We start from the raw sequence: 26,458 nt of genomic DNA, 5'->3' as shown, positions 1-26,458 counted from the left end.
CAAAGCTCAAAGATATCAAAAGTGCACAAATCTTTACAAAAGGTAAACCGTAAGAAAGGAGATTTTGCGGTCTTCTTAGGGAGAGGACCCTTAATTTGTTAAATCCCGATATTTTATATGCTGCACTACTAGCACTAGGTGACAATCGAAACCATACACTTTTTATATATATAGATATATATTTGAATAAAAACAAATACAAGCAATTGCATTAAAGGATATACATAAACGTATTAAGGTTACATGAATAAGCGTAGAACGGTTATGATCTGGAACGTATTGATCAATCAATCAGGAAACGCACAGCCTTCTGTGCTTTGGTTGGCGATGTTGCAGCAACTGCCTCCGTTGACTGCGTCAAGCTACTGTGCATGCCATGAAGTACAACCTCCAATCGAGCGAGGGCATCCTGCAGATTAAGAGCCAGTTCACCAGCATCTGGATGATTCTCCCGCTCACGTATTGACTGTTCGCAGTGGCGTCGCAATCGGTGAGCAGCTCTCTGGATAATCTGCAGCTCTTGTTGTGCCAGTTGTGGAAAGTGACAACTATTGGTCTCCGGCTGCTCCTCCAAGTCGTAAGTGAGCAGACGTTTGGTATATTGGGCTATTTTGCTGCTGGGTGAGGCACTCGCTGGTGTCTTGGCTGGGGTCGAAGTCTGGTGGGGTGTGTTGCTGAGCAGTCTCTTCAGCGGCTGCTTGAGTAGCACATCCTTCATGGCGCTGAGATTGAGAGCAATCCGACTGGAGTTGTGCGTGTCATTGAGCGTTTCATTTAATTCAGCATCCATGGGCTGCCAGTCCACTTCGACACTTTGGAATATATTGCTGGCACTGCTAACGCCTGATGCCTCTCGCTGCAAGTCCAGCCAAACGGTTAGACGAGCTATGGGCCACTCGGCCTTCAGGGATTGCTGCTTGTCCACAATCAGGATGACGGTGCGAAGTAACCCGAATTCATCAGGAGTTTGGGTTTGGCGAAACTCGATGTGCTTCATGCCCACCTGACGACAGCGCTGGGTGGCTTCCTTGACCATCAGCTGCGTCTTATGCAGACTCTCCTCGCTTGGATTCAGCATGATCCTCTGTATATCCTCCAGCAGCGTAGACTTTTGAGCTGGTGTCGAGACACTGGCAACGCGACTGGGCGTTTGCAATTGTTGAGCCAACGCCTGACGTTCTGTCTCTAACATTTCACTGTTGCACTTGTACTTGAACTGCTCCAGCTCGAGGCACTGCAGTCGCTCCTCGAAGTCTCGCGCATGTTGCACACGCTCCTGTTCGATGCGCGTGAGCGCTGCGCGCTTCTCTGCCTCCAGTTCACAGCGCAGTTGTTGCTCCTGTTTCTGCAGCACCTCTTGATGAGCCAACTGAAAGTCCACCAACAGCTGCTCCGCCTTGCCACGCTGACTGCAGAACGGATTCGAGATGCGGAAGTAATGCGACCCACCAATTACCAAGCGATCGCCATGGAACAACTGACGTCGTTCGCCCAGCAATTCACCATTCACATACGTCTCAAAATCCTCGCTGCCTGGACTCACGAATAGCTTGCCCGAACGTTCGTGCTCAATGCTGCAATGCTGCAACGCCACCAGCGGACCGTCCAGCACAATGTCGGGCAGCGGTTTAGTTGCCGCACCAGGCAAACGACCTCGTCCAATATGCACTATGCCCGGTGGCAGCAGATAGAAGAGTGTGCCACTCAGCATGGGATCTGCGGCTAAATTGACCAGACACGCCTGCTTCTGTTCGGCAGTCAGTTCCAGCGCGAGACCCTTGCGCTTCAGCAGTCGCAGTTCCGATTTGCGCAGATCCTCGGCCTCCTTCAACTTTTCCATCCATGATTTTTGTGCACGATTCAGTTCCCGTTCACGCTCGGCAAGCTGTTGACGCAACGCCTCCACTTCTGTGTCATCCACCGATGTCTCAATGATGATCTTGCGCGGTGCTGGTGGATTGTTGTTGGCGGACAAACGTCGCTGTCGCTCGTATTCGTTGCGCAGTGATTTTAGACGATCGACCTCGGCCCGCAAGTCCCTAATGATCTTGTCATGCGGTGATTCATTCACTTTCACCCGATTCACAATAGAACGAGCCTTGCACGCATACCGCAGCGTGGCCAGAGTCTCGTCGGCATGGAGACTAGCTGGCGATATCGTGGCCAGCATCACGGTCTTCGAATTGCCGCCAAGATTTTCCTGTAGCGAAACAGAAATTGAAATGTTAATCATTACTTCTTTGTTTTTGGGTAATATTTAGGTGACAAGTTTTTGTCATTTGCTTGACAAACACTTTTTAATGACACAAAATGCAAGCAACTGGAAATAATAGGTTTTTATTTTAAATTTTTTTTAAACAAGTTTTTAATTTTGATTTTTTGTTAGCTTTTTTATAGACTTCGCGATTAATTAAAGCGCCAGATAATTATGTAAATGGGTATCCAAAAAAATTGGGACACCTTATAATTTGGAGTAACAAGTAAATTTTCTCATAGTTTTCATTTAATTTTCATTTATTGAACAATAATTTCTTAGGAGAACAAATATACATACATATACCTATGTATGTGACAAAAAATTTTGGTTACAAAAGACATACATATTATATAATGGGAATAGTAAATTCATAAATTACAAGGCAAACAAAAAAAGTATTCTAGGACATTTAGAATTACGTTCAATCTGAGTTGTAAATTTAATTTAAGCTTTGTTTTTGAGATAAGATCCATAGTATAGCATTGAAAACAATTCCGTAGAGGCTTATGTTTCTGTGTAATAATTGCCCCTTATCACTGATAAGCACAAAGTGCAATTCGGAAAATGGTAACGGATAATGAAAATGATTGATTAGCTGTGTGTGCTCAAACCAAGATCTGTGCAAATATACACTTGAAAGCACTTAAGTATGTACCTCAACATATGAATAAATGAGTTTTTTACAGATATACATAGAGTGTATGTCTGTATTTACATACACACGTTCTTATTTCCACATGTGGAGGGTCTTAGCAAAAGAATTATGACCTCCAAAGATAGAAACTTATCAGTGTTGGCAGGGAACCCTTCTCTTCTGATAAACTTTTAAAGTTTAAACAGACAAAGGCAAAGACAGCAACAACGAAAACCGTTACCCGTTATGGAAATCAAAAGCGAGATAACTAGCTGTTTAGTTGTGCCAACAAAATAAATAAGTACGTACGTTCCATGTGCATCTGAGCAAGTAAGCATGTGAAGAGCGTTTTCGCATATACACATGAGTTAGTAAGTATGTATGTATATGTAATGGACACTTGTTTGATTGACTCTCCAAGTGGGGTCAGTAATAGATTGACAAAAGAAAGAGAGAGCAAGCGATATAGCTTGCTAGTCACGAGAGTCTCAGTTTGCATAAACTGCGTAGCAGCTGCAATGTGGGAGTGTGTGAATGAGCGAGCAAAAGAGAGTGTTCAAAGTGTTTGAATGTATGTACACGTTTTACAGTGATCCATAGTCTTCAAAAACTATCCCAAAAAAATACGTACGAATTCTAAACTTTGTTCGTGAACACTGTGGGTAAGAGCTAGGGCCTAGTGCTATAACTGATAAAAAATCCAGTTTTAATCGAAGGGTAACTGAAACACACATCCGCTTATATGGTACATTGCCCTTCGAATGACCTCAAGGGGGCCTGACCTCTAAGGGGCCGGTCTAAACATGTTTCTTGCCACGTTCACGTGTCCGGGTTGGTGCCAGCAACATTGTTGTCACTGCAAACCACATTAATGTGTCATGGTTGTGTGCTTAATTCGTCAGTAAAATATAATTTGGTAATTTTCTGCTATATTTTTGTCCCCAAACCTGTTATTGAGGCATCTGCTTTCTATATATAGCTTGCAGCATGTCCAGAGTATGCCCTCCCACTTCTAGAAGCTTGTCACGATATCACACAGAGATGTCGTGTACGCAAAATACTTTAACCACAAAAAGTTGCTAAAAGGCGGTATGTACAATCAAAAAATGCAAACAACTTAATTAAAATACGTCAATATGACGTAGGTAGATTAATTAACACAATACATAAGCAAATTATATCAATATTTCACCTTTAACTTAGTCAAAAGTTTATAATTTCAATTTTTATTGAAAACAAAAATAAGCCTAACTCCATAGGAAAGAAAGTTCGAACACCTCTTTAATGCTGAATATTCCAATTAGTTGTGTTCGTTGTATCCATCAAAACATCAAGATTTATAATATATAAACTTTATTTTAAATTATTTTTATTAATTGACAGCATGGTAAGACTTTCTTGCTTGACAACGGGATTTCATGAGATTTATAGATCTTACCATGCATACAGTCTAGACGTCGATTAGCAAACGTATGGCAATACTTGCCCTGAGCTATACGAAAAAGTATGTCCAAAATTTTCGGTTTGAATCTCGTTATAAGACATTCAGTTTGCTTAAGGTAACAATTTGTGTATCAGCCATTTGTTTTAGCAACCTGGCGTTAATAAGAAAACCTTCCGACGTCAGTATTTTCCATGCCACAAACAAATTAACATATATTAATTCATAAGCTCCATGATTCATATGGAAAATTAGCTATTTTTTATCACTCAATTCATGCATGTATTCTTCCAATTAAATGAGAAATAATATTGCAAAAATTATGTTGCGTACCACTGTGCAGATGTGTCTCTATAAGTGGGACTGAAATAGCAATAAGGGAGGACAGTAGCAGCATGTGCTAAAGCTTTGTAGTGCACGAGACGTACAAAGCAACAAAGAACAACTTACAGATGACTCGATTTGTAGATACGGCGTAAATTAATTTTAGCCATGTAAAAATGATAACAATATTAATTAGTCATATAAAATAAAATTGCTAAATAAAATCACAGTTACAGAAAAACAATTTAATTCGTTGAAGATGTGTTAGTATTATTATTGGATTAGTGCGTAGTTAATATCGCATAAGTCCGCACATATATATGTATATACCCCTTTTATACAATCCAATAGTAGTCGCACATAATAAACAAAAGTAGAAGTATAACGTAAGCAAACAAACCAGCGAGAAAGCAAAAACAATACTAGGCATCGCGAAACGAGACACGAAGTCGGCGAAAAACAACCCGAAGCTACCAAACGAAGTGCGGGCTACAAAAATGCAGTAATATGGCGTTCGGCTTTCAGTTTCAGTTTTGAACTGACGACGTAAAGAGCAAAACGCAGAGCTCCGTGTATTATTCCTAGCTGAATGCATTTAAATTCAATGCATATATAAACTGGTTCTATACCTTGACTTGGTATTAAGAGTGTAAAAAAGAAACAAGAAAGAAAAACAATTCGCGTTATTTGACAAAGAACGTAAAGCGCTTACGTGAATAACAAGAGTTCATTGCACGTTACAAAGAACATACATATAGACTGCCCACAACAAAAAGCAAAGGCAAAGTGAAACGACCTCGCATAACGTACGCGCGCAAAAAGCAACAAAACATAATAAAAACAGCAAAAATCAAACCCACATAAATACTGTGTGCAACCCACTTACACAGCGAGACACATTTAAAATAAACAACTACAACTATGGATGTTTGGGGTGTATTTGTTGGCGACTCTACGCTATCATATGGTGGCTCTGTGCGCAGCGGCTATTACCGTGATTACGAGCAGTTCCCGTATGGCACACTGGAGCACTCAAATACCGCCAGTCCGTATCCGGCCAAGGATTCATACAGTCGAGTGCAAGGTAATTAGCAAACATTAATAATGATAACACATTAACACAAAACCCACACAAACAACCAACCGCGTGTCGCTTGCGTCAGCTCATTGCACAGTCTGCATCAGTTAAATTTGACTGGCAAATGCAACAAATCTTCGGGTCAGTCAGCTTTTTGTCAGTCACCAAATTGAATAACATGTGTGTGTGTGTCTGGGAGTGGGCTGAAAGCACTTGCACAAAATAACTGCATGCGTACGAGTTTTTTGAATATTTATAAATACAATGAACACATAAACTTTCAGAAAAAGTATCGTTGTAAAACGCATCAATTGCAAAAATACGCATTGTAGAAAATATATTGTATACATGCATACATATATAGACTCATTTGCTTCGTGTTATGAATGCCCACAGTATTTGTTGTTTTTGCAAGAATTTAAAAATAGCCGGACTGCTTTTTGAAATGGCTGTCCATATGTATTTGTGAAACACGCCTTAATTTGCGCACATTCGCAGATACATACATGTGTATGTAAGAATGTGAATGTGTTAGTCTCTATCAGTGCGTGCACTGTTAAAACGAAGAAAACACGGCCACCTACAGGGTGTTGCAAGCACAAGTTTATCATTTCTCTTATCACATGTCACATGCATTTATTTTGAGCTCGTGTGTACATACTGTGAAACTTTATTTACTTTGTTAAGTAAATAAAAACCGACATATGCACGTGAAATATAAAGGCGCAAGATTTGTGAATCGTGTTACAAATTAAAAGCAAACACTATTGGAATTCTCGTCGAAAGCGCAAATAAACCACAATTCTTAAACCATGAATATCGTTGTTGAGGTTTTTCAATTAATCATAGGCTAAGCCTGGACTTCATATGTGTATAAATCATATCCGCTTACATGCACAAAAATATATACATACATATATGTTCGTACTTATCTACCTGATAGACCGACTGTACCATACCCATATGCTGAGCAGGTGTTTGAAGCCACCGAGCCAAATAAAGAAAACAGTAAAAGTTGCGACGCAATAAAGAAATCCATAGTATAAACGCTTGTGTAAACCTTTTTTTAGGCAGCACATCAAAATCATCGTTAACCATCATATGACTAATTATGCATAGATGCAACGCAATAGTGACTTATATATGACGGCAGATTATGGCCAATAATTTGCGATAGACTGATAGTCAAGGCCGCTTATCAAACATTTGCCGAGTACAATTACTGAAATATAGTCTATTTATATACCGGCGCAGTGCTTTAATCAATGAAAACAATTTAGACGATCAATTGGTCCCCTACAACAAGCATACATATGTACCTAATAAATCGCAAGCTTAATCTACAGCGTGCTTAGAGGACACCCTGTGTCAACACATGTCACAGGGTCAATCTAGCACACAAAACTTGCGACTACTACGTGACGTTCATAACGTGACGTCACGTCAGCATCGCCGCTGTATCTAGAAAAAAAAAGGGGCAAAGCGCGTGAGCACGACACTGCGGGCACGTAGACCAGGCAGGCTAGAGCAGAGAGAGGGAGAATCTTTTGGCGGCCGCATGTATGTGCGACTGCGCGTACGTGTGTGTGTGCATATGCGAGTAGGTCGAAAACAACCTTGCTGAGGCGGCCATGTGTAAACAGATTTAGTAACGTTATTTTCGTTTTCTCTTTGTTTAATTGCAGAAAAATGTAAGCAACTGAAATCGGAGAAGCAACTGCGCAAGGACTGTCCCTTCTGCAAAGAGCACAAGAAACGGCCGCTAATCAATTACATGCGCAAACGTGAGTCACGCAAGCATCACGAGAGTATCTGCGAGGATGAAGAGGAGATGCATGAGCACGAGCACGAGCACGAGGTGCAGCATCAGATGCCATCACTATCGACCGTTGTGCCCACGCAACAAAGCTGCAAAGTGTAAACACACAACCATAACACTCACACAAGCGCTTCCCTAAGCAGACAATTTAGGACAGGAGAGACAGACAGGTGGCAAAATCAATGCCAAAATAATCACAGCAACAACAACAACAACAGCAATTCACAATGCCATATAAATTTAGTCAAAGACAAAGACAAACAAAAATTAAACAAAGGAAAAAAATAAGGAATGAGAACTAGGAGAAAAAAACATTGCAAAGATGCTGCGCGCCTGCTGGGCATACATAATTAACTAGTAGGAGCGAGCGCGAGAGCGAGATAACAACAGTAACTACAATAATCCAATGCAACTGTACCTACACATAAAATGGTTGCGTGCATTTCCGCCTATGACGTCACACTACCATTTACAACTAAACAAAGAAAAAACAAAAGCAACAAGACCTTTTTTGTTGCTGTAAACTTGATACCAATTTACAATACCGTTGTTTACAATTTCTTTTCGTACAACACGTTACCGTTTTTTATACACGTATAAAAAAAACGTAGCGCAATTTGTTAATTGACTTACAATCCAAACCAGCCGCCCCGCTTGGCTACTAAAATGACCTTAGGCAAACAGCATAGCTAAATTATAAATGTACAAGAAAAATAAGACAGCAAATGCAAACAAAAACAAAACAAAAACGATACAAAAAACATGAACGAGGGAAGCAAAATTGCCAGAATACCAGAAATATTTTTCTATTTTGCGTACGAGACTGAGTAAATTGCAGTAGAACATTTATTATTGAAGCAAATGTTTTTTTTTATACGAAACAATTGATTTTCAGTTTCTATTCTTTATATGAATTGGGTAAATTGGAACATTATTTACAGGAAAATTATACATTTAAAAGCGAAAAACAAAAATGCTCCATTGGCGCCTAAAGAAAATAACATTTTAGTATTTCCATCCTATATATTTGTGTGTTTAGCTATATGCATATATAGTTTTGACCCAGCTTTATATCCTTGTCTATATTAGACACCCTAATATTTATGAAACAGAAAAGAAAAAAACACTCCCCCAAATGAAGTTTGCACAGTTTGGGCTAAAAACAGCTTGGCTAGTACAAAAATAAAAAGCTGAACCTTAGAAAGAAAAAAAAACTATGTATTGCCAATATATTACAGCTTAAAGAATGACATATTTAATTGATAGTTACAGCAAGTTATAAATGTTAAAAGATTTAATAAACCTGTTATTGCCAGTTATTGAATTGATTTTATTAACTAATATTAATGTACAACAAATTCATAATTGCAGTTAAGAGGTTCATTGATAAATCTAAAGCGAAAAGCTCGCAAAACTACAGCCCATACTGTGCAACTTAGATGGAAAACATAAAAAAAATATATATATATATTGTTAACAAGTTAAGAATCGAAAAATGTGTTTTTTTTGAACAATTTGCTTGCGGGAATCGAGAAAATTTTCAATTTATAAATTATTATATACCATTTATTGTATTTATATTTAAGTTATGCGAAGAAAACAATTCTATACAAAATATTCAATAAAAATGTTATTGGTATTTCTTATAACTCTTTAACTGTTTTTATTTTGGAACAAAAGTGAGTGGCATTCAGGATATGAATCATATCAAGTAAATCTCTTTCGGTGCGTCACTTTTTTGGTAGCAAATTTAAAAGCTTGGTGCTGGAGTATACAAAATTAAGATAAATGATATCACTATTAATGCAAATGGAGCCTGGTGCCAGCAAATGTTGATTAATTTGCTAAATTGAGACAATGAGAGAACTCAGTATGCTTAAAGAGTCTGGAAAAGCTCTATTAACAAATCATCACAAATGATTTATAAATGTGTTCATACTTTTCTGTATGTGTAGATAATGGAAAGGCCATCGTTATGGATCAAAGCCCCGTTCGTTTCATTCAACGCAAAAATTTCAGGTTTGTTGTGGAATTCTCTGTGTTTTCCAACAAACTTTCCGAAACTACGGAAATGTTTTAGTCTCGCACACTTTCGCTAATGAAAACCTAATTAATAAGTTGAAAGATTTATAATTTCTAATATGCCAAATGTGACTTAATAATAGCATATTTAAGATCATTTTCAGTTTAAATACCACTGCTGGCCTAGTAAATGACCTCTCAGTTTGTGTTCTGGTTTCATACTAAGTGATCTGACCTGGAACTTGGACCATGAAAAAAACGGCGTCATTTCGTGTCGCCGACAATTGATGCGGTCAAAGTTTTCGCTTGTCCCACATAGATTCAATTAAATTAGATTCGGTTTGCGACATTTGACATAATTGAATTTGATTAAAATTATTAAATATTGCCCAGTCGCTAAATCATTTCAAGTTCTGGCTACTTTTAACCGCACTTCAAGTACAAGCATACCGATGATTGAAATTAATCTATCCCTGAATGCTCAACCACTTCTGAGCCACTGAAATGGCGACCCGTGACTGACTGCTAATCAAAGTGTAAACACAACAACAACAACAACAACAACAACAACCCGCAACAGCAACATCAATAACAATAACAAAAGCCATTTCACTGGGCTACAACAGCACATGGAAGCCATATAAAATATGCAATTTACTATATACTCGTTGTTGAGTGTGAGTACAATGAATTTGATTCATTTAAAATTCAATGTTAACTAGTTTGTGCATGGGAACGAAACGGGCCCTGAGGCAAAGGGGATTGCAAATATGGCAAGCTTATATTACAATTGTTGTTAGAACCGCCTGGGTGGAACCACAAAAAAACCAACACTACAATTATACTAAGTAGGTGCTTAAGGGAAGGTGACATAACTACAAATTACTTTCGAGTCATCTCAGAAAAGTTGCATTTGTCTTCGACAGATATTGTGATAATCAATAAAATTTAATGATTATTTCTAATAACAAAAAACCAAATGCCTGTTTTCCGGACTATTTTTCAAGTGGTTACGTGTACTTAATATATGCAACCTGCAGAAATATTTTGAACTGTTTTTTCAACACTCTTCAGCAGGCAATGTTACATTAAGGTAAGTGTTAAACTATGTAACTCTTGTGGTGTCTTTTCGCGATGAGACGAGACGAGACGAGAAGGAATGGGGCAAATGAAATTTGGATAAGTTCTAAGAGAAATATGTATATTTAACAGTACAACAAATTTTGTTCATAAAAAAAAAAAAGGGTTGATATGGCCCGACGTTTTTCGCTGGAAAATTTGAATCTGCAATGGTTGTAAAAACCTTTTAATCTAGATCAGTATAGCTATGATAGATAATGTCATATGGATTACTGAACACAAAAGTTAGAATCGCCAGATCAATTCATAAAAAATCCGTACGACATTCTCTGTGAATTCGCTGTCTAAAGATATCGGCAACATTTTACTTTAAAATGTTGAAATTGTTCAAGTTGTAGTGCGTGACAATTTCAAAAACAGTTTTTCGAGTAAAACGCGTTCTAAGTTTTGATATGCAATTACATTACATGTGATGCTTGCCTTACTAAATTCGAAATGAGGGTAAAAATAAATTTATTTCCGCCCAATTTTTCTTTTTCAGTACTGTAGGATAGTGAAACTATTTGTTAAGCAAACAAATTTGAAAATTCTACAGTGGTGTTACCCCTTAAATGTGAATAAAATTATTTTTTCCTTCCCTTTGAGAATCTTTTTGTTTCCAACTGCTGTTTGGACCAATAAATATGATAATTATACATAGGCATCATATAATTATAGTATCATGCCAGGAAACGTGTTCGCTAAGTGTGCAAATCCGAAACCCTAACGCCACAGACCGTACCGACTGTTGCTAATTTTAAAATACAAGTAAATAAACTGACGTAGACATCAGACAGCAGGCACGCGTGTTCAATTTTTCAAACTAGTTAGAGAATTAACATAAAATAATAAATGTTTTAATGGCGTACAGACTTTCCACCTTATCGGTGACTTTTTCTGGAAAAATTAAACTTGTACATAAAACAAAAAAAAAAGCAACAAAAAATTGAGCGATAAAATACCTCATTAAACACAAAATTGTGGTAAGCGACGCTTGGGAAAATATCATAAAATGCAGTGCGGTTAACAAACTTTTGCACACGAAACCTAAAAAGTGTTTAAAATGATTTTTTTGATTTTCACTTGAACCACAATTGAAAGTTTATAAAGATATGTAGCCATCAAATTAGTTCTGCAGTTTTGAACTGAAGTTAGCAATGTAAAGGTTAAACTTAATTTACAAAATAAAAGAAGAAAACTTACAAAAAGAAAAAAAATAAGAATCTTACTAAATCAACAATAGAAAAATGTTACAACGATTACTGAGCAAACTAAGAAGCAAAGAGAGTAAAACCTCAAGGAGCAAACAAAGCGGACAACAATTTGAGATGGGAGTGCTAAAAAAGTCGCCAAGCTGTAAGTTTTCACTATAATGCGTTAAGTTGTTCGATAAGAGTTTAACTGTTTCCGCATTAGTGACAGTTTTGACACAGATTCAATGTAGAATTGTTTAATAATAGACGTTAACCTGTTTGCAATTGAAGAATTGTTGTTCTAGTATTCTACATTTTGAATTGCGACTTTTCTTCTATTGTGCTAACTCTTTCTAACTATTTCCCACATAAATATTATCTCAGGTAAAAATAAAAGCCTCAAGCTTTGTTTGCTTTCTATTAAGTTAATTAAAATTCAGTTGAGATTATTATAAGTGCGAACTATCAACATGGCAACTAGATTCCAGTTAGTATAATGAATATATTCTACTTGTTAGGTGATCGGTTTGATTAATCTTGAATTGAATTACTAAATTCCCCTGCATTCAATTACAAATATTTGAATTGTTTATTGCAGGTCATAAGGATGGCAGACTCGGCAAAACTCGTTGCAATTGTGAGCCAACGGCCTGCAAATGTATCAAGAAGAAGCAACAACAACAACAACAGCGACAGCGACAGCAGAGCTTGCTGCTTTCACAATTGCGGCGACGAGGTGCTGATAACTTATCAAGCATTATATTATTTTAGTACTATGTATATGCAAAGCAAATAAAAAATAGAGCAAAAACAAATACTTGTACTCGTATTTACACACACTGTCAAAGCTAACAGAGGGTGTGTATTTAAAAATGTTCCGCGTTTACGACACTCGCTTTAAAGCTCTTTATATACACATATATGTGTATACATATATGAACATATATAATTCATGTATTTACACAGATTGTGAAGAGTACTAATTTTAACTGGTTGCTGAACTTATCTACGAACTGCAGTGGAAAAATCAACGCAACAAAATACTTGGAAACGAAACCAAATAAAAAGAATTAATTTAAATCATTCGAGATTGTGCCATATCTGAAAGGTTGACAAGGCCACGACGGTGCACACTCTTTGCGGGTTATCAAAAGGTTCTGTTATCCCCAATTAATACACACGATATGGAGCCGTATATTATTGATATTGAATTTCAAGTTGATTGCGAAACATTTAGCCTCAATAATACACTGCACTATGATAAGTGCTTTCAGCCATTAAATACTTGGCTCTGGTTTCAGCAAATACTTGTAGTAGTATATTGTAGTATTCCAACTTCAGGTTAGCGTCTAAACACCTATTTAATTCTCTGTGGACTTTGGAATTGTGATTCAAGAGGATTCAAACTATGTTTCGATAGTTGTGTTTACTCATTGGAAAAGCACTCTGTAAATTGCGTATTATTCCTCTATGGGGAACACTCTCAATTAGACCCGCTATGTGAAAATCGGAAAAAACTCTAATAGAAAACAGGAGCGGACTAATGTGAATCTTGAAAAGAGACACAAAACATAAAGAAAGCAATTGATTCTATAAAGCTGCACCCCTATTTCATTGTGCTTTATTACCGATATAAATAATTTTATATTTATTCACAATTACAATTACGACATCAATAAAAACCACAAATAGACATTCTGAGAATGAAATATATAATGAAATATAGCCAAACTCGATAAAGAATTAAAGCGCATAAATTAGGAAATCTCAATTTAGATAAAGACCCCAATCACACTAGCACAAAAATGATCAAATAAATTCCATATTTTTTAATTTTTGTTCTTCAAACTAGTAAAGGTCAACTCCAAATTAGTTGTCTTAACAAGATCAAAAGGTGGCGCCTAATGAAATCCGCTCCTGTTCATCGTACGATGATGTAAAGTGTAAGTCGTATTTATAGCAAGGTCAATTAATAATCAACAAATAGACAACTTTAAGTTGAGGGACGGTCAGTTATGTGAACACTCAAAATGTGTTAGAAGTAGTTGTTTATTTTAAACTGAACAACAAAATTAAACAAGCCAAAAAAAGCCTTATCTTAACTCGTGTTTTTAGGAGTACTTTTTTATAAGCCCCTCGAGTGTGACAAATTTAGAACTTTACGGTTAAATCTAATCACATGATGTTCCTTTACAACATCCATCTAAAAAGGGTGAGGTAATAAAATGTTAAATCGTATTACATTTCAAGTACGTTGCCTTCTCAAATGATTCTTTGTTTTTATGGCCTGAACTTTTTATCTATTGTTCAGAAAACGTGTCATTACCTTTCATATATAAGTCGTAAATATTAAGGAAAATGCGCATCGACAAAAGATAAAAAGAAAAGCAAAAAGTAAATGTGATAAATGAGGACATTCGAGGGAGATAACTATAGCGCAAACTTGAGCGAAACTTTTAAAATATTGAGATTATTTTAATGATATTTATAAGCTTTAAACAATCTTATTTTTTATTCGTAAATAAAAACAATTTTTAATAGCAGGCCATGAGTATAAATTAACCAAAAGATAAGCACAGCGGACCGGGTTATAAAGGTTGTATATTATCTGTGGATCTCAAGAACTTATCTCGACGATAAGCTAAAGGAAAAAGTGGGAAATTCTTCAGGAATGTGTTCACATCAACAAATATAATGAAAGATTATCATTACCATTTAAAGGATTATTCATCATTTATTTATATGAGCCAAATTATTCAGACTTTATATATCATTTAATATATCATTTAATAAAGTTTTAGACAAATCATTCCAAAGGGAGAATAAATGACGTGCTTAACTTTGCATTATAAAATTGTTCGATAATCATATCACTGGGTGACGACAGCATTAAAAGCCAATAGATGACATTCAATCTGGGATATAGCAAAGTCCACAACAAAATTATAAATACTTGAGTATCGATAAGCAAAGGCTTTCAAGAGATTATCTTTCATAATTACAATGATTTTAAGCAAAACAGTTAAAACGTGTGATGCAAACGAATTAAAGCATTTTTGGTTTAATGAATACTATGAAGAGAGAACGGAATAAACATTGCATATATACAGAAAATGTAAATACATTAATAGGGAATAAATAAGATTTATCAAATTGGGAGAGGCTTTCACACCTTAGTCTAAAGACTACTTTGAAATAAACAATAATTATAACATTATAAATAATAATAGGCAATAACATTCAAGTGATTATCTTTCATATTATAATGACATTAAGCGTAGCAATTAACACGTGTAATGCAAATGAGTTAATGCAATTTTAGTTATATGAATTCCAGTAGAACTGAATAAACAGTAAATAAACGATATTTGCTTATCTTGTGATATATACAATTTTAGATATATTCCACAGGGAATAAACAAAATAGCTTAACTGGAGAGAAACCCAAGTCCAAAGACCACTTTTAAATAAATAATATTTCTAACATTAAAGCGATTATCTTTTATATTTCATTGATAGTAAGAAAAGCATTTAACACGTATAATGCAACAGAGTTTATACAATGTGTTTGTGAACGAGATTGCTGAAGTTAGAAAATATAAAATATTAGATAAAAGTATTCCACTGGGAAAAGACTGAATAAACAGGGAATAACCAAGATTGCTCAACATTGTAGATAATCAGGTCTAAATATACATTCCCATTAAGAGAAATACACAACACGTGTGAAGCAGACTTAATAAACACTTTAATAAAGTTTATAACTGACATAAAAGAAAGACTAAGTAAGCAGTGATTAACAAGATCAACTTGAGAGAAATCTATGTAGGTCTAAAGAGCACTAACTACTTTCAAATAAACAATATTGCATTTAAGGGATTGCTCATCACATTATATTTGAACGTTAACCACGTTCACGTTCGAGTTAGACCTAACAAACAATTCAATATATATACGTATGTATATATAAATAAATATAAATATGTATATGTCATTGAGGTAAGTCAGGAAACAGGGAATAAACGAGATTGCTCAACTTGGGAGCAAGCGCACTGACAACTTTCAAATGAAACATAATTAATAAAAGTTGTCGAGCGAGATAAGCAGAAGCCACAAAACGTGTTGAAATAAAACGCATCGGAATTGTGTAAAAAATCGTAACAAACTGATTAATAGGATTGGTCAATCCAGCCAACGATAAAGCATAAGTAAACCAGAACGATGACAAAAGTTCGATAAGATTGTAGAAAAGCATTGGGGTGCAATATCAGAATGTTGCAATGACTTAACTTACCCGTAATAGCCAGGTGAGCACACTTTCCCGATAGGGCACAAATGTGCTGGGCGTGGCAGAGCCTCCTGCTTTGCGTGTGTCCGCGAGAGCAGCGATCACTTTGCCCAACGTCAGCAGACTCTTATTGATGCTGACGCCTTCGCGAATCCGTTCGCCGTTTGAGCCCGATACACTAATGCGTTCACTGCCCGCCAGATCGACCAAACTGATCTTGCTGCGACGCGTTTGCCGCAACGTCACTGTGCCCGAATCCGTGTCCGAGGACGACATGCCATCGTCGCTGCTCAGATCCGTCAGATTGAGCACAATATTGAAAATGGAATGGGATCTCGAACTCTTGTCGTTCATGGCAGTAGAGGCTGTGGCCCGCTGGGAATTTCCCACTGCCAGCCAATTTCGCAGAGCCGAATAGGAGTCCACGGAATGGGCACTGAGATCTACAACGTAGGGACCAAAGATGGGATGCTCGCGTACCTTGAGCGCCTGTCGTGTGTGCTGCGGAGTGTCAGGAGTAGCAGACGTCAGCGCATGCTGCACGCTCAGCAGATCGTGTATTTTCTCGTTATAGATCTCAAAATAGCTGACCTCGACCTCCACCTGAGAACATAAAAGAAATTTTCGTTAAGCAAGGTACATACAATGGTAAAAACAACTTATGTAAACAACCTGCAACTGATCCTTGACAGCATCGATGCGTCGAAAAAGTTCGTGGCAAAATCGGGGAATAATACCGGCCTCAGCATGCGGCGCATTACCATCTAAGGCCGCATCATCCAGTGCCTCAATGCCCATCATGCTGTACGATTTTCCTGAACCCGTCTGCCCATAGGCAAACAAGCAAGCATTATAGCCATCAAAGGCAGTGTCAATCAAAGGCTGTGCTGTGCCCGCAAAGACAGCCAGCTGATCCGCATAGTTCTTGCGCTCTGGGTCGCATGAATAGTACACCTGATCGTAGCTGAAGTAGTGCGAGACTCCTGCTGAGGCATCGGCACTGCTGCCCGATTGCACGGATAGCTCATTGTGGCCATGGACATGGACCACATTGCTGACATTCCCACGAGTGCATTCCAAAGTGTTCAGGGGACGCACGCGCACTGCGACAATCATGTTGCTCTCTTCGGCAATGCTGTGAAACGAGTCCAGCAGCATGGCATCCTTTTCTTTTGTCTTGCTAGCCGACTTGCAACCTGGAGTCTGTCGCAGTGGTGTTGTTTTGCCTGGATTGCGATAGAGCGACGATGGCGTGTAGCATGCATTTAATGCTGTTGGCTTTGGTTTCGGATGGGGAATTGGTGTGGCGATTCCACTGCTAAAGGCTGTGTTCAGCAGCTGTTCAGAATGGTGCTGATGCTCAGCACTGCGTTTGTTGTTGGGTGTGCGACAAAGGACTTTGCGACGCAGTCCACTTCCACTTCCATGTGCTTCCATGCTGCCACGTGCATGCGATTGAAATTGATGAATACGTTGGCGCACCGGCGTGCTTTTGTTACTCATTTTGCGATAAGTAAAATCGAACACGCGTGTTTGTTTAAACAAATTAAAAGGTTGTTAGTTTCGAAAATAGCGCGCGTCGCTTCGTTTGTTGTCAATTTTTTCATGCTAGTGATGAACACGTTTCGATAGCATTTCCTGAGTTGCCTACGACACGGCAATATGTGTGTTTTTAATTCACCTATTTGGCAACCTCAAGCATTATTTTGCATATGACAAAATCACTATTTCTTTGGGGAAATATTTTATTTTCTTGAGAATAAACTAAAAATAAAACGTCCAAAAACTTAAAATTATTTTCATTATCATTTTTATTTCAATTTGTGAGTCTGAGTCTTCAAATGCAACACTGGCGTGCTATCGATGCTTCTACATTATCGATACTTCCAACTTTGTTGTTTTTTATATTGCAGTTCTGTTTGCAGGCAACGTAGACAAAATAAACTACACATTTATGAGATTACAGAACAGGAACTGAACAATATATCGTATAAAAATTGCCAACGATCGAACAAGAGTAAGTGCATTGCTCACTGTTCGCCCATTCACTTAGTAAAGCCGCAAATAACTTCCTTGTTTTAGCTCTACTGCCCCCCTATTAACCAGCCATACACACATATAAATAAGAGCGTTCTAAGAGCAGGTTTTGCATTTGAAGCAAAACAGTGCTCGCGCACGTGCAATAGCAATTGTGTCGAATTCGTCTGCAGTCGCAAGCTAAACTCATTGCTCTCAGCATGTCTCAACAACCTGTCGCATTTCTGACGCGCCGCGAAACGTTCAGTGCTTGCCATCGCCTGCACAGGTAATAAAATAAAATCAATAAATTCAATTTGCACATTGACTGTTGACACTACAGTTGTATTTGCTTAAATGCTTTTGTTTTTAATTGTTTGGACAGTGGTGTCTCACCCCACAAGTGTTGATTGCATTAAAAGACTTGTTATTGTTTTTGCAGTCCCCAATTGAGCGATGCAGAAAACTTGGAAGTCTTTGGCAAATGCAACAATTTTAACGGACATGGACACAATTATACAGGTAACGCAGGTGCATTTATGTATTTCACAAAATATGTTTCGTTTAAATGCGTGATTAGCTACGTTTTAGCATCCATATCGTATTACAAACTATTTACGCGAGCATAACCGCAACCATTGGAAATTTGAGACGAGAGGCGACGACGTTGAGACCAAGCAAATAAAACCTTGGCCGACAAGCTCGCTTATCAACCCAACAACCCATGTTCAAGTTCAACGCTCATTTCAATTTATTTCGAGAGCCAAGGCTGTAAAATGTGCTGCTGATAATGAAAGACATAACACTTACAGCCACATAGAATAATAATATAATATTAGAAATATAAGCTCTTCTGTTAGAAGATCAATACATGTCAATAGTAATCAAAGGTTAAATCAAAAGAGTTGACTTAAATCAATATTGATTCTACTTATAAATGAAGCTTTAAAAGCTAGTGATATTTTATTTACGCTCATTTCCTTCAATACTTTTATAGTCATATTTTAAAGTTTACGATTGGTCCAAGGACCTCAGTATTTTCATTTATCTGCAACACTTTGCTTCATTCAACCTATGGTTGCATTTGATACTCAGAAATACTTTGATAGAATTCTACTTCGATAAGTTCAAGTACGATTGTTTATTGAACAATAAAATACCTAAGCACTAAAAAAGTATTCGAAACTCAATTAATTTAATAAAATCCTCTTTTTTTAATTGTTCACAGTTGAGCTTACTGTTCGCGGGCCCATCGATCAACGGACTGGGATGGTGCTAAATATAACAGAGCTAAAGGATGCCATCGAAACGGTTATCATGAAGCGTCTCGATCACAAGAACCTGGATAAGGATGTCGAATACTTTGCCAAAATAGTAAATATATTATCTGTCATTTCCTAACAATTAGTTAACACACAAAACTCTTTTTGCAGCCAAGCACTACGGAGAATCTGGCCGTGTATATTTGGGATAATATACGCACACACCTGAAGAAACCAGAGCTGCTGTACGAGGTGAAAATATTCGAGACACCAAAGAATATTATTACTTACCGTGGACCTTATCAAATGAATGGCCTTTACAATCCAATTAATAAACGCATTGCACGCGACTCTTGTACCAATATATCATCGGATTCAGATTAAATGGGAGATTACAATCGAATTTTGGACCAATGCTCAGCGAAGCACAATGAATTATGCGCTACAACTAAAATACTTACACACAGAACACAAACATTTTACATGATGCACATAGAGAACACATTTAGTTATTATCTAACGAGTTATACGATTTACAAAGTATATGCCTAGACTTTTATACATTCAATTGAATTTATGAGAATTATACGAAATAAATATAAATCTATAACAATCAATAATAAAAAAAGCACTCCCCTTTGTTTTCTACCAGGCTTTATTACGAAAACATTTTGCATATTTAAACAATTGATTTGCCTTTTTAACTCAGTACATTTCGTTTTACTTGCATATTTGTAAAGTAATATTTATTTTGTGTTTTGTTCAATTGCCCTTAAGTATTTTCTAAATGGCAGCTATAAACCTTGCATTGCTATTGAAATTTGTTTTGTTTTCCTTTAGTACCAGGTAAGCTATTTAATTGTTCAGGATTGTATAGTATATGTGTTATGTCATAAGTATATTTAGATATATTATTATGTGTGTATGTTTGTATGTATATAATTTAAATTGCTTAGGCATTAGTCGTAACACTAATTTATATCACTTTGTCTATGCTAAACACTCTATACATTGTCATTGTCATTGTTATAATGATGGTTTATTGTATAGGGCATTTGTATAGGAGAATTGTCTAAATAATTTTCGAGCCTTCCGTGCAGAGACTTTTCCCGTTGTTGAAATCCTGCATGAACAAGCTGCAGTAGACGTGCCAATCTTTCGAATCTGTGGGATCATCAATTATAGGCAATTATAACAATAGGTATTTCTCGATTTAGTATTGAGCCAAAAAACTACGTGGATTGATTAGTAGTAGTCTTATGCAGGTGATTAGTTTTGGTTCGTTTCCATAAGTTCAGTCAAGAATCAATGCTACAGTTGTTATTGGAAGAATTATTTGTGATTTGCTAAGATTACAAAACAAAAACAGTACAGACAAAAAAAAAAACAAAAACAGATCAAAAGTTTAATCATACTCATAAGGCAGTCAGGCATTCAGGTACCCATGAAGTTTAATTAAAAACTCGGTATTCAATTTAGGAACGTTTTTCTCGTTGTTGTTTTTGTTTTTGGAAGTCTCGAGCGGTGTGTGTTATGAGTCAGTAACATATCACAGTCTGTTAGTACAGATTGGGAAAACCGGTTGTCGTTGATGCAGTTAGAGGAAAAGAGGCTTCCCTTCCAAGATTCTTGACTGAGCCCATTGGGGAGTTTACAAGCAGTTAGTTTATATGGCATTTGGGATATGTTTGTTTACAGCACCACTAAGGGCAGTACTTGATGTACTCTAAATGGTATCTATATATATGTACATATAAGTATTTATGTTCTAGGCTAAGCAATACGGTTAAATATAGTATGTTATGTATAATTGGCTTACATTGTGCAACAAACAAATTTGAAGCTTATCGCTTTAACAGACTTAACCTCAGTTTCTCAGTTTCAACCTCGATCCAACAAATTTGCTACAATTCTAATACAAATTGACAACTATTTAAAAAAAAATGATGCGTACTAAATTTAAAATACAGTATTACTAACTAGATAAAGCAATTACGTCTCATTATCGACTTTGGTATATTGGTTATTGTTTTTAGTTTTTGTGTTTAGTTTTACTTTTTGGGGTTTTGGTTTGTCATGGCAATTGTTGCATTCGCAGTTGCAATTGTTGCATTCAACTTAGATGGTGTTGCGCAGAGTCTTACCTGGATTTCTAATGGATATGAATGGTATGCCAAACTCAAACTCATTCTTTGGCCAATACTTGAGCAGAGGCTGACGTTGTGGCAATTCGGATTCCACATAGAAATAGGCGAACAACACCAGAACCGTATAAGCAGCTATGAATATCAATATATGCCAGAATCCGTGCAGATATGGGAAGTTTATAGCAGACCAGGCTTCGCAAAACATGCGATCGTTAATCCAACAGAAGACTGCCACGCCCCAAACTGTTGTCGCCCTCAAGCCCAGTCGGTAAACGCGCTGATCTCGTACTCTGAGGATTAATAAGCAGTGGTAAATCAATAGATTTCACATATATCTCAATAAATGATTGACGCTAATGACTGATGAGATGAAAAGCTAAATGAAAAACATTTCAGTAATATTGAAATAGCACCCTGTATACAGCTCAAGCATAAGAATTTCGATATTCTTATTTACACAATATTCAAACAGTGAATGCTAGATGGCGCTAGTTCTTAGCTCGCGGAGACTCACGAAATAGAATAGTAAATTGACTAATGTTCTAATGCGATCAAATGCATTCATTCAATCAGCAAATATGTGTATAGTAACTAATTAAAAAGCACCCTGTATACAACTCAAAGCATAAGAATGACGATATTCTTATCTAAACACCATTCAAGCAATGAACGCTAGATGGCGCTAGTTCTTAACTCGCTGCTACACATGAAAAAAAATAGTGAATTGACTTCAGAAGTTTTAATGCGATCAAAATGAAATTTTCACAATACATATGTATATACACCTATACCTATAATAATAATCGCTTTCCTATCTCAATTAACGATTCACTATTATTAATAATATATGCTTGCTTTGATGGTCACAGTTTGAATAAATACAAATTGCATGCACAATTTGTAGAGAACTGAGCGTAACTAATTCTTTAACTTTTATCCACATCTTGAATGGGGGTATGGAATTTTATTACTATATCACCTTATAAATCAATGAGGCTACTGGAAAACTTTGTACAATGCACGCAATCTTTATAGCTGTCATTATCGTTTGATTTCGAAGACTTCCGAACCTACCAATCAAATATTTTCAATTATAATTGATTTCCAATAGCTCACTCTGAAGTGGTGCTCTAGGAGTTTTCCTATAGCTTATCTCTTGGGTATAAGGTGCACTTACGAACGTCAACAAAACGAATTGAGTGAGAGTGCTTTTAAAAGTTTCGAACCCAATGCTTGAGATGTTGTTACTTAACAGTTTTTAACTTTTATTTCATCATGCATAGTTAAAGCATATCTTTTATTTATAACCTAGTCAATAGCGATAGAACAGTAGCGTAACTATTTTTTTTTTATTTTTCACTGAACTTTGACTTCAATTAATTATGATAAATAAAACGTGCGATAACAAAGCGAATTTCGTGATGTATTGAAAACATGCATAAGTTAGGCAAGGCACTAAGTGCACCTGTCCCCCGCTGATAAACCAATAAGAAGCCGTCTGCTTTGTCAAACAAGCATGTAGTTGATAAGGACTGCGGATGATAAGGATATGTACAATAATATATATATATGTGATTTATGAAGCATGGTGCTTTGTTTGACAAATCGGTCAACACAGTCCCAAATGCGGCTTATCAATTGAAAGTTTTTTGGTAACCCCTTTCTATGAATGGATGGATGGATGTACATACCGTTGCAGCTCAGTGTAGAGCATTATCATTGTCGGCACACTCATAAGCATGAGCACAAAGGCATTAACGATTGGCTTCCACCAGCTCAAACCTGTTGCGATAATGGCCGACAGTAACATAAGCCAACTGAAGGTTCTCCTGTACGACAAAACAAATACGACATAGTTATGTATGTGTTTTAGATATAATCAACATTTCCGTACACTTATACTTATATGAAACGTACCTATCGTTCTTCACAAACTTCGGATAGTGGCGCTTAGGATAGAACAATGAGAATGCAGCTATAAAGACCCACAATATAGCCAGCTCATCCAGCAATTGACCCAACAAACTGAGAGTGGCATGGAAATACATCGAGCTCAGTCCAACTACGATTAGTAGCACCCAAAGCAAATGTATTCCGGGTGTGACAAAGCGACCATATTCCTTAAACAGCATTATTAAAACTGGTGGCAATAATATGAACAGAAAGTTGCTGAACTGTAATGGAAATAGAAAAGTTAACGATTATGATTTAATATTTATATGAAACGAAACGAAACTTTAATAAGCATATATTCAATTAGACAACTTCCGACATTCAAAGTAAAATTGTAAAAGTTTTATTGGTAGTTTTTGTTTGGGAAACAATAAAAGTTTTTAATTAATTCTGCTCAACAAAAATATTTTGATAAGTATATTAATCAAATAAAAATATGAACATTTTATAAGACCCATCTTTCTTTTCTTTACAAAACTAAGTCACATTTATATCATGTCGGGATTTCAGCAATATATAATAATAATAAATTTATATACTAAAACATGTTTTTTTTTTACTTTCATTTTGTTAAGCTACATTCAAAATGTGCTCTCATGTAATTGAAACAAATTTTCACCTGATACACGAGAACAAAGAATGACACGAAACAGATCTGGTATAATTTATTAAATTAGGCGTAATTAAATGTTGAACTGTATGCTATCAACGAGGAATAAATCATGTTTTGTTAAAGTTATACATATGTATATGAAAATAAATGCGACGACAGTTGTAAACCGCCACAAAATGGGGCTAGGCAAAGCGAGTCAATGTTTGCACTGTTATATCTCATATATTATTTATATCTTATATACAAAGAGCTTCACGTTGACTTCAACGCAAGGTAGCTCATTAACTCGTTGCACACCAGAGCAACTCAATTAAACAAAACGCAAAACAAAAATGATTACTCAGAGCAGTAAAAATCAATTGAAATTTAATTTGACAGCATTTCTTGGCTTCATAACAAAGCCAATTGAGTTCATTTAAAGAGTTGTTAAACTTCAGTTAGTATTGTAAATATTAGCTAAATGAGATAAACCTACTATAAGCTTGGAGCATAATTTCAAACCATAAATCATATTCATTATCTGGTTTATGAAAGAGTAATGATTAAGTAAAGTGTGCATAGATGATAGAGTGTGGGAAATCAGTGCAGCGATCAATCAAATGATATATGACTGAGTATATAGAGATAATATTGGGTGACAATAGAGTTAACATGACGTGATTCGTGGTCTGATTTATTAAATATGGTTTATATATCAGAAAGAATCTTTACTCTTTCATTTAAACTAATATTAAAACAACACTCATTTACCCTTCAATTGTTAACATATAAAATTGTTGTTTTAAATTAATAATATCTAAAGTTTTTGATTACTTTTGTATTAAATTTCAGTCAGGTCTGATAAGTCAGGACTGATAGGAATAGAACAACACATCATGTTTAGTAATTTATATAAAGGAAATACAACAAAGAAAAATACTTGAAGTGAACTTTGTATTCACATTTGATAAAATAAATAAAAACACAAGAAATGTCGTAATTAGAATGTGATAAAGCTACTTCAAAATGCAATTCCACTGCTGCCACTTCCAGTGTTGACAAATGATTGCTAACAGCATCTTCTTTGTTTACATTCTGGCGTAAAGTAGCAAGTGCTCTACTATGCCAAAAGGTCAAGGCCTTTACATGCATGGATTTGAGTGTGTGTGTGTGTGTGTGTATAAAATAAAACTGCAAAAGCAGCTGTTACTTGCACACAAACATACATACACATGTGTAATATGAATATTCATTATAATTGCAACAAAAGAAAAATGCCAAGAGCAGCAGCACACTTATTACACATACGCACCGTGTTGACGAACTCAGCAATATTCGACGATATTAAATAATTGCCCTCGCACCAATCAACGGGCGAACTTCCGGGTCGAAATAAATATATGGCATAAATGTCCATCACATTGCCAGTGTCCATGTTGAGGAGCTTTTCTCACTGGTTTCCAATAAAAGTAATGTTAATCCTATTAATTAATTGAAACCTAGAGATGCTGACGTTGGCGCGCTTCAACCACTATTCTCTAATCGTTTTGATTTGATTTGTGCTATATTCTAAATTCTGAAGGCTCGTCGTTGAGTAGAGTCTTTTTGTTTTTGCTACTCTTTAGCAACCGTTTGCATAATCGCTTGCAATTTCATATGCACTTATTTGCGTGTCTTTGTTAATAAAATTAGGTTTGCTGTTTTTGCATGATGCCCGTTTCCCGTTTCTTTTGTGTTGTGTTGCGCTGCATGCAACTTGAATGTTCGTGTAATATTTGGCCTTATGTAAGTTGAGATCATTTAAACAGCACCAAGGATTCACTAAAATGGATATTTCTTTGTTTTTCCCTTGCACTTATAAGCTGACCAACATGCGTAGTTTCAAGTAATTCGACGCAAAAGAAACTAAAACAAGAAAAATACGCGGAGCGAACACGTCTGTTACGTTGGCGAACGTTTTGTTTACTGTTAACGCTATGTTATGCATAAACTCAAAATGGCTCAATGATATGAGTATTTTTATTATGAGTACAATTAGTTACGCACAAAAGTGTTGGTAAATGTTAAGGAATTACGAGCTCATTGTGCATTGTATTAAAAATTTAATAGAATTTGTAAACTACTTGAATTTGTTTATATATTTCAAAAGTAAAATTAATTACAATTGTTCGTATCTGAAAGTTATAACGGGGTTTATCATTTGAAAATGTATACTTAAAACAGCTGATTACTTATTCTACAGCCATGACAAAAATTCTGTTATATGCACAGAATCTCAAACTGTTAAATTAAAAAAAAAAAACTAAAACCGTT

At 36.3% G+C, this 26,458-nt stretch overlaps 4 protein-coding genes across 6 annotated transcripts; 2 read left to right on the top strand and 2 right to left on the bottom strand.

Annotated features, from left to right (window-relative positions):
• Nucleotides 1-197: 197 nt before the first annotated feature.
• LOC133834920 (kinesin-like protein KIF14) lies at nucleotides 198-17,797 on the bottom strand. The gene is made up of 3 exons (XM_062264701.1): nucleotides 16,848-17,797; nucleotides 16,182-16,778; nucleotides 198-2,200 (listed from the first exon to the last, which is right to left on the bottom strand). The coding sequence occupies exons 1-3, from the start codon at nucleotides 17,676-17,678 to the stop codon at nucleotides 284-286; spliced, it is 3,345 nt and encodes a 1,114-aa protein (XP_062120685.1). The 5' UTR covers nucleotides 17,679-17,797; the 3' UTR covers nucleotides 198-283.
• Nucleotides 5,175-12,776, top strand: LOC133834923 (uncharacterized). 3 transcript variants are annotated; one of them, XM_062264706.1, is made up of 2 exons: nucleotides 5,175-5,740; nucleotides 12,486-12,692. In XM_062264706.1, the coding sequence occupies exons 1-2, from the start codon at nucleotides 5,578-5,580 to the stop codon at nucleotides 12,656-12,658; spliced, it is 336 nt and encodes a 111-aa protein (XP_062120690.1). In that variant the 5' UTR covers nucleotides 5,175-5,577; the 3' UTR covers nucleotides 12,659-12,692. The 3 variants fall into 3 exon arrangements, with proteins under 3 accessions (XP_062120690.1, XP_062120688.1, XP_062120689.1); XM_062264704.1 differs by lacking the exon at nucleotides 12,486-12,692 and adding an exon at nucleotides 7,420-8,303 and having other exon boundaries at nucleotides 5,182-5,740; XM_062264705.1 differs by lacking the exon at nucleotides 5,175-5,740 and adding an exon at nucleotides 11,706-12,050 and having other exon boundaries at nucleotides 12,486-12,776.
• A 244-nt stretch (nucleotides 17,798-18,041) lies between the features above and the next one.
• Nucleotides 18,042-20,213, top strand: LOC133834922 (6-pyruvoyl tetrahydrobiopterin synthase). Its single transcript, XM_062264703.1, has 5 exons — nucleotides 18,042-18,192; nucleotides 18,258-18,480; nucleotides 18,634-18,713; nucleotides 19,420-19,565; nucleotides 19,625-20,213. The coding sequence occupies exons 2-5, from the start codon at nucleotides 18,413-18,415 to the stop codon at nucleotides 19,835-19,837; spliced, it is 507 nt and encodes a 168-aa protein (XP_062120687.1). The 5' UTR covers nucleotides 18,042-18,192; nucleotides 18,258-18,412; the 3' UTR covers nucleotides 19,838-20,213.
• LOC133834921 (alkaline ceramidase) lies at nucleotides 20,091-26,115 on the bottom strand. The gene is made up of 5 exons (XM_062264702.1): nucleotides 25,458-26,115; nucleotides 23,518-23,774; nucleotides 23,292-23,429; nucleotides 21,598-21,890; nucleotides 20,091-20,617 (listed from the first exon to the last, which is right to left on the bottom strand). Exons 1-5 carry the CDS (start codon nucleotides 25,578-25,580, stop codon nucleotides 20,526-20,528), a joined length of 903 nt encoding a protein of 300 aa, XP_062120686.1. The 5' UTR covers nucleotides 25,581-26,115; the 3' UTR covers nucleotides 20,091-20,525.
• Nucleotides 26,116-26,458: the final 343 nt, after the last annotated feature.

The sequence above is a fragment of the Drosophila sulfurigaster genome, chromosome 2L, assembly GCF_023558435.1.
Source record: "Drosophila sulfurigaster albostrigata strain 15112-1811.04 chromosome 2L, ASM2355843v2, whole genome shotgun sequence".
Lineage (NCBI taxonomy): Eukaryota > Metazoa > Arthropoda > Insecta > Diptera > Drosophilidae > Drosophila > Drosophila sulfurigaster.
This window is presented reverse-complemented; position numbering and strand designations above follow the sequence as displayed.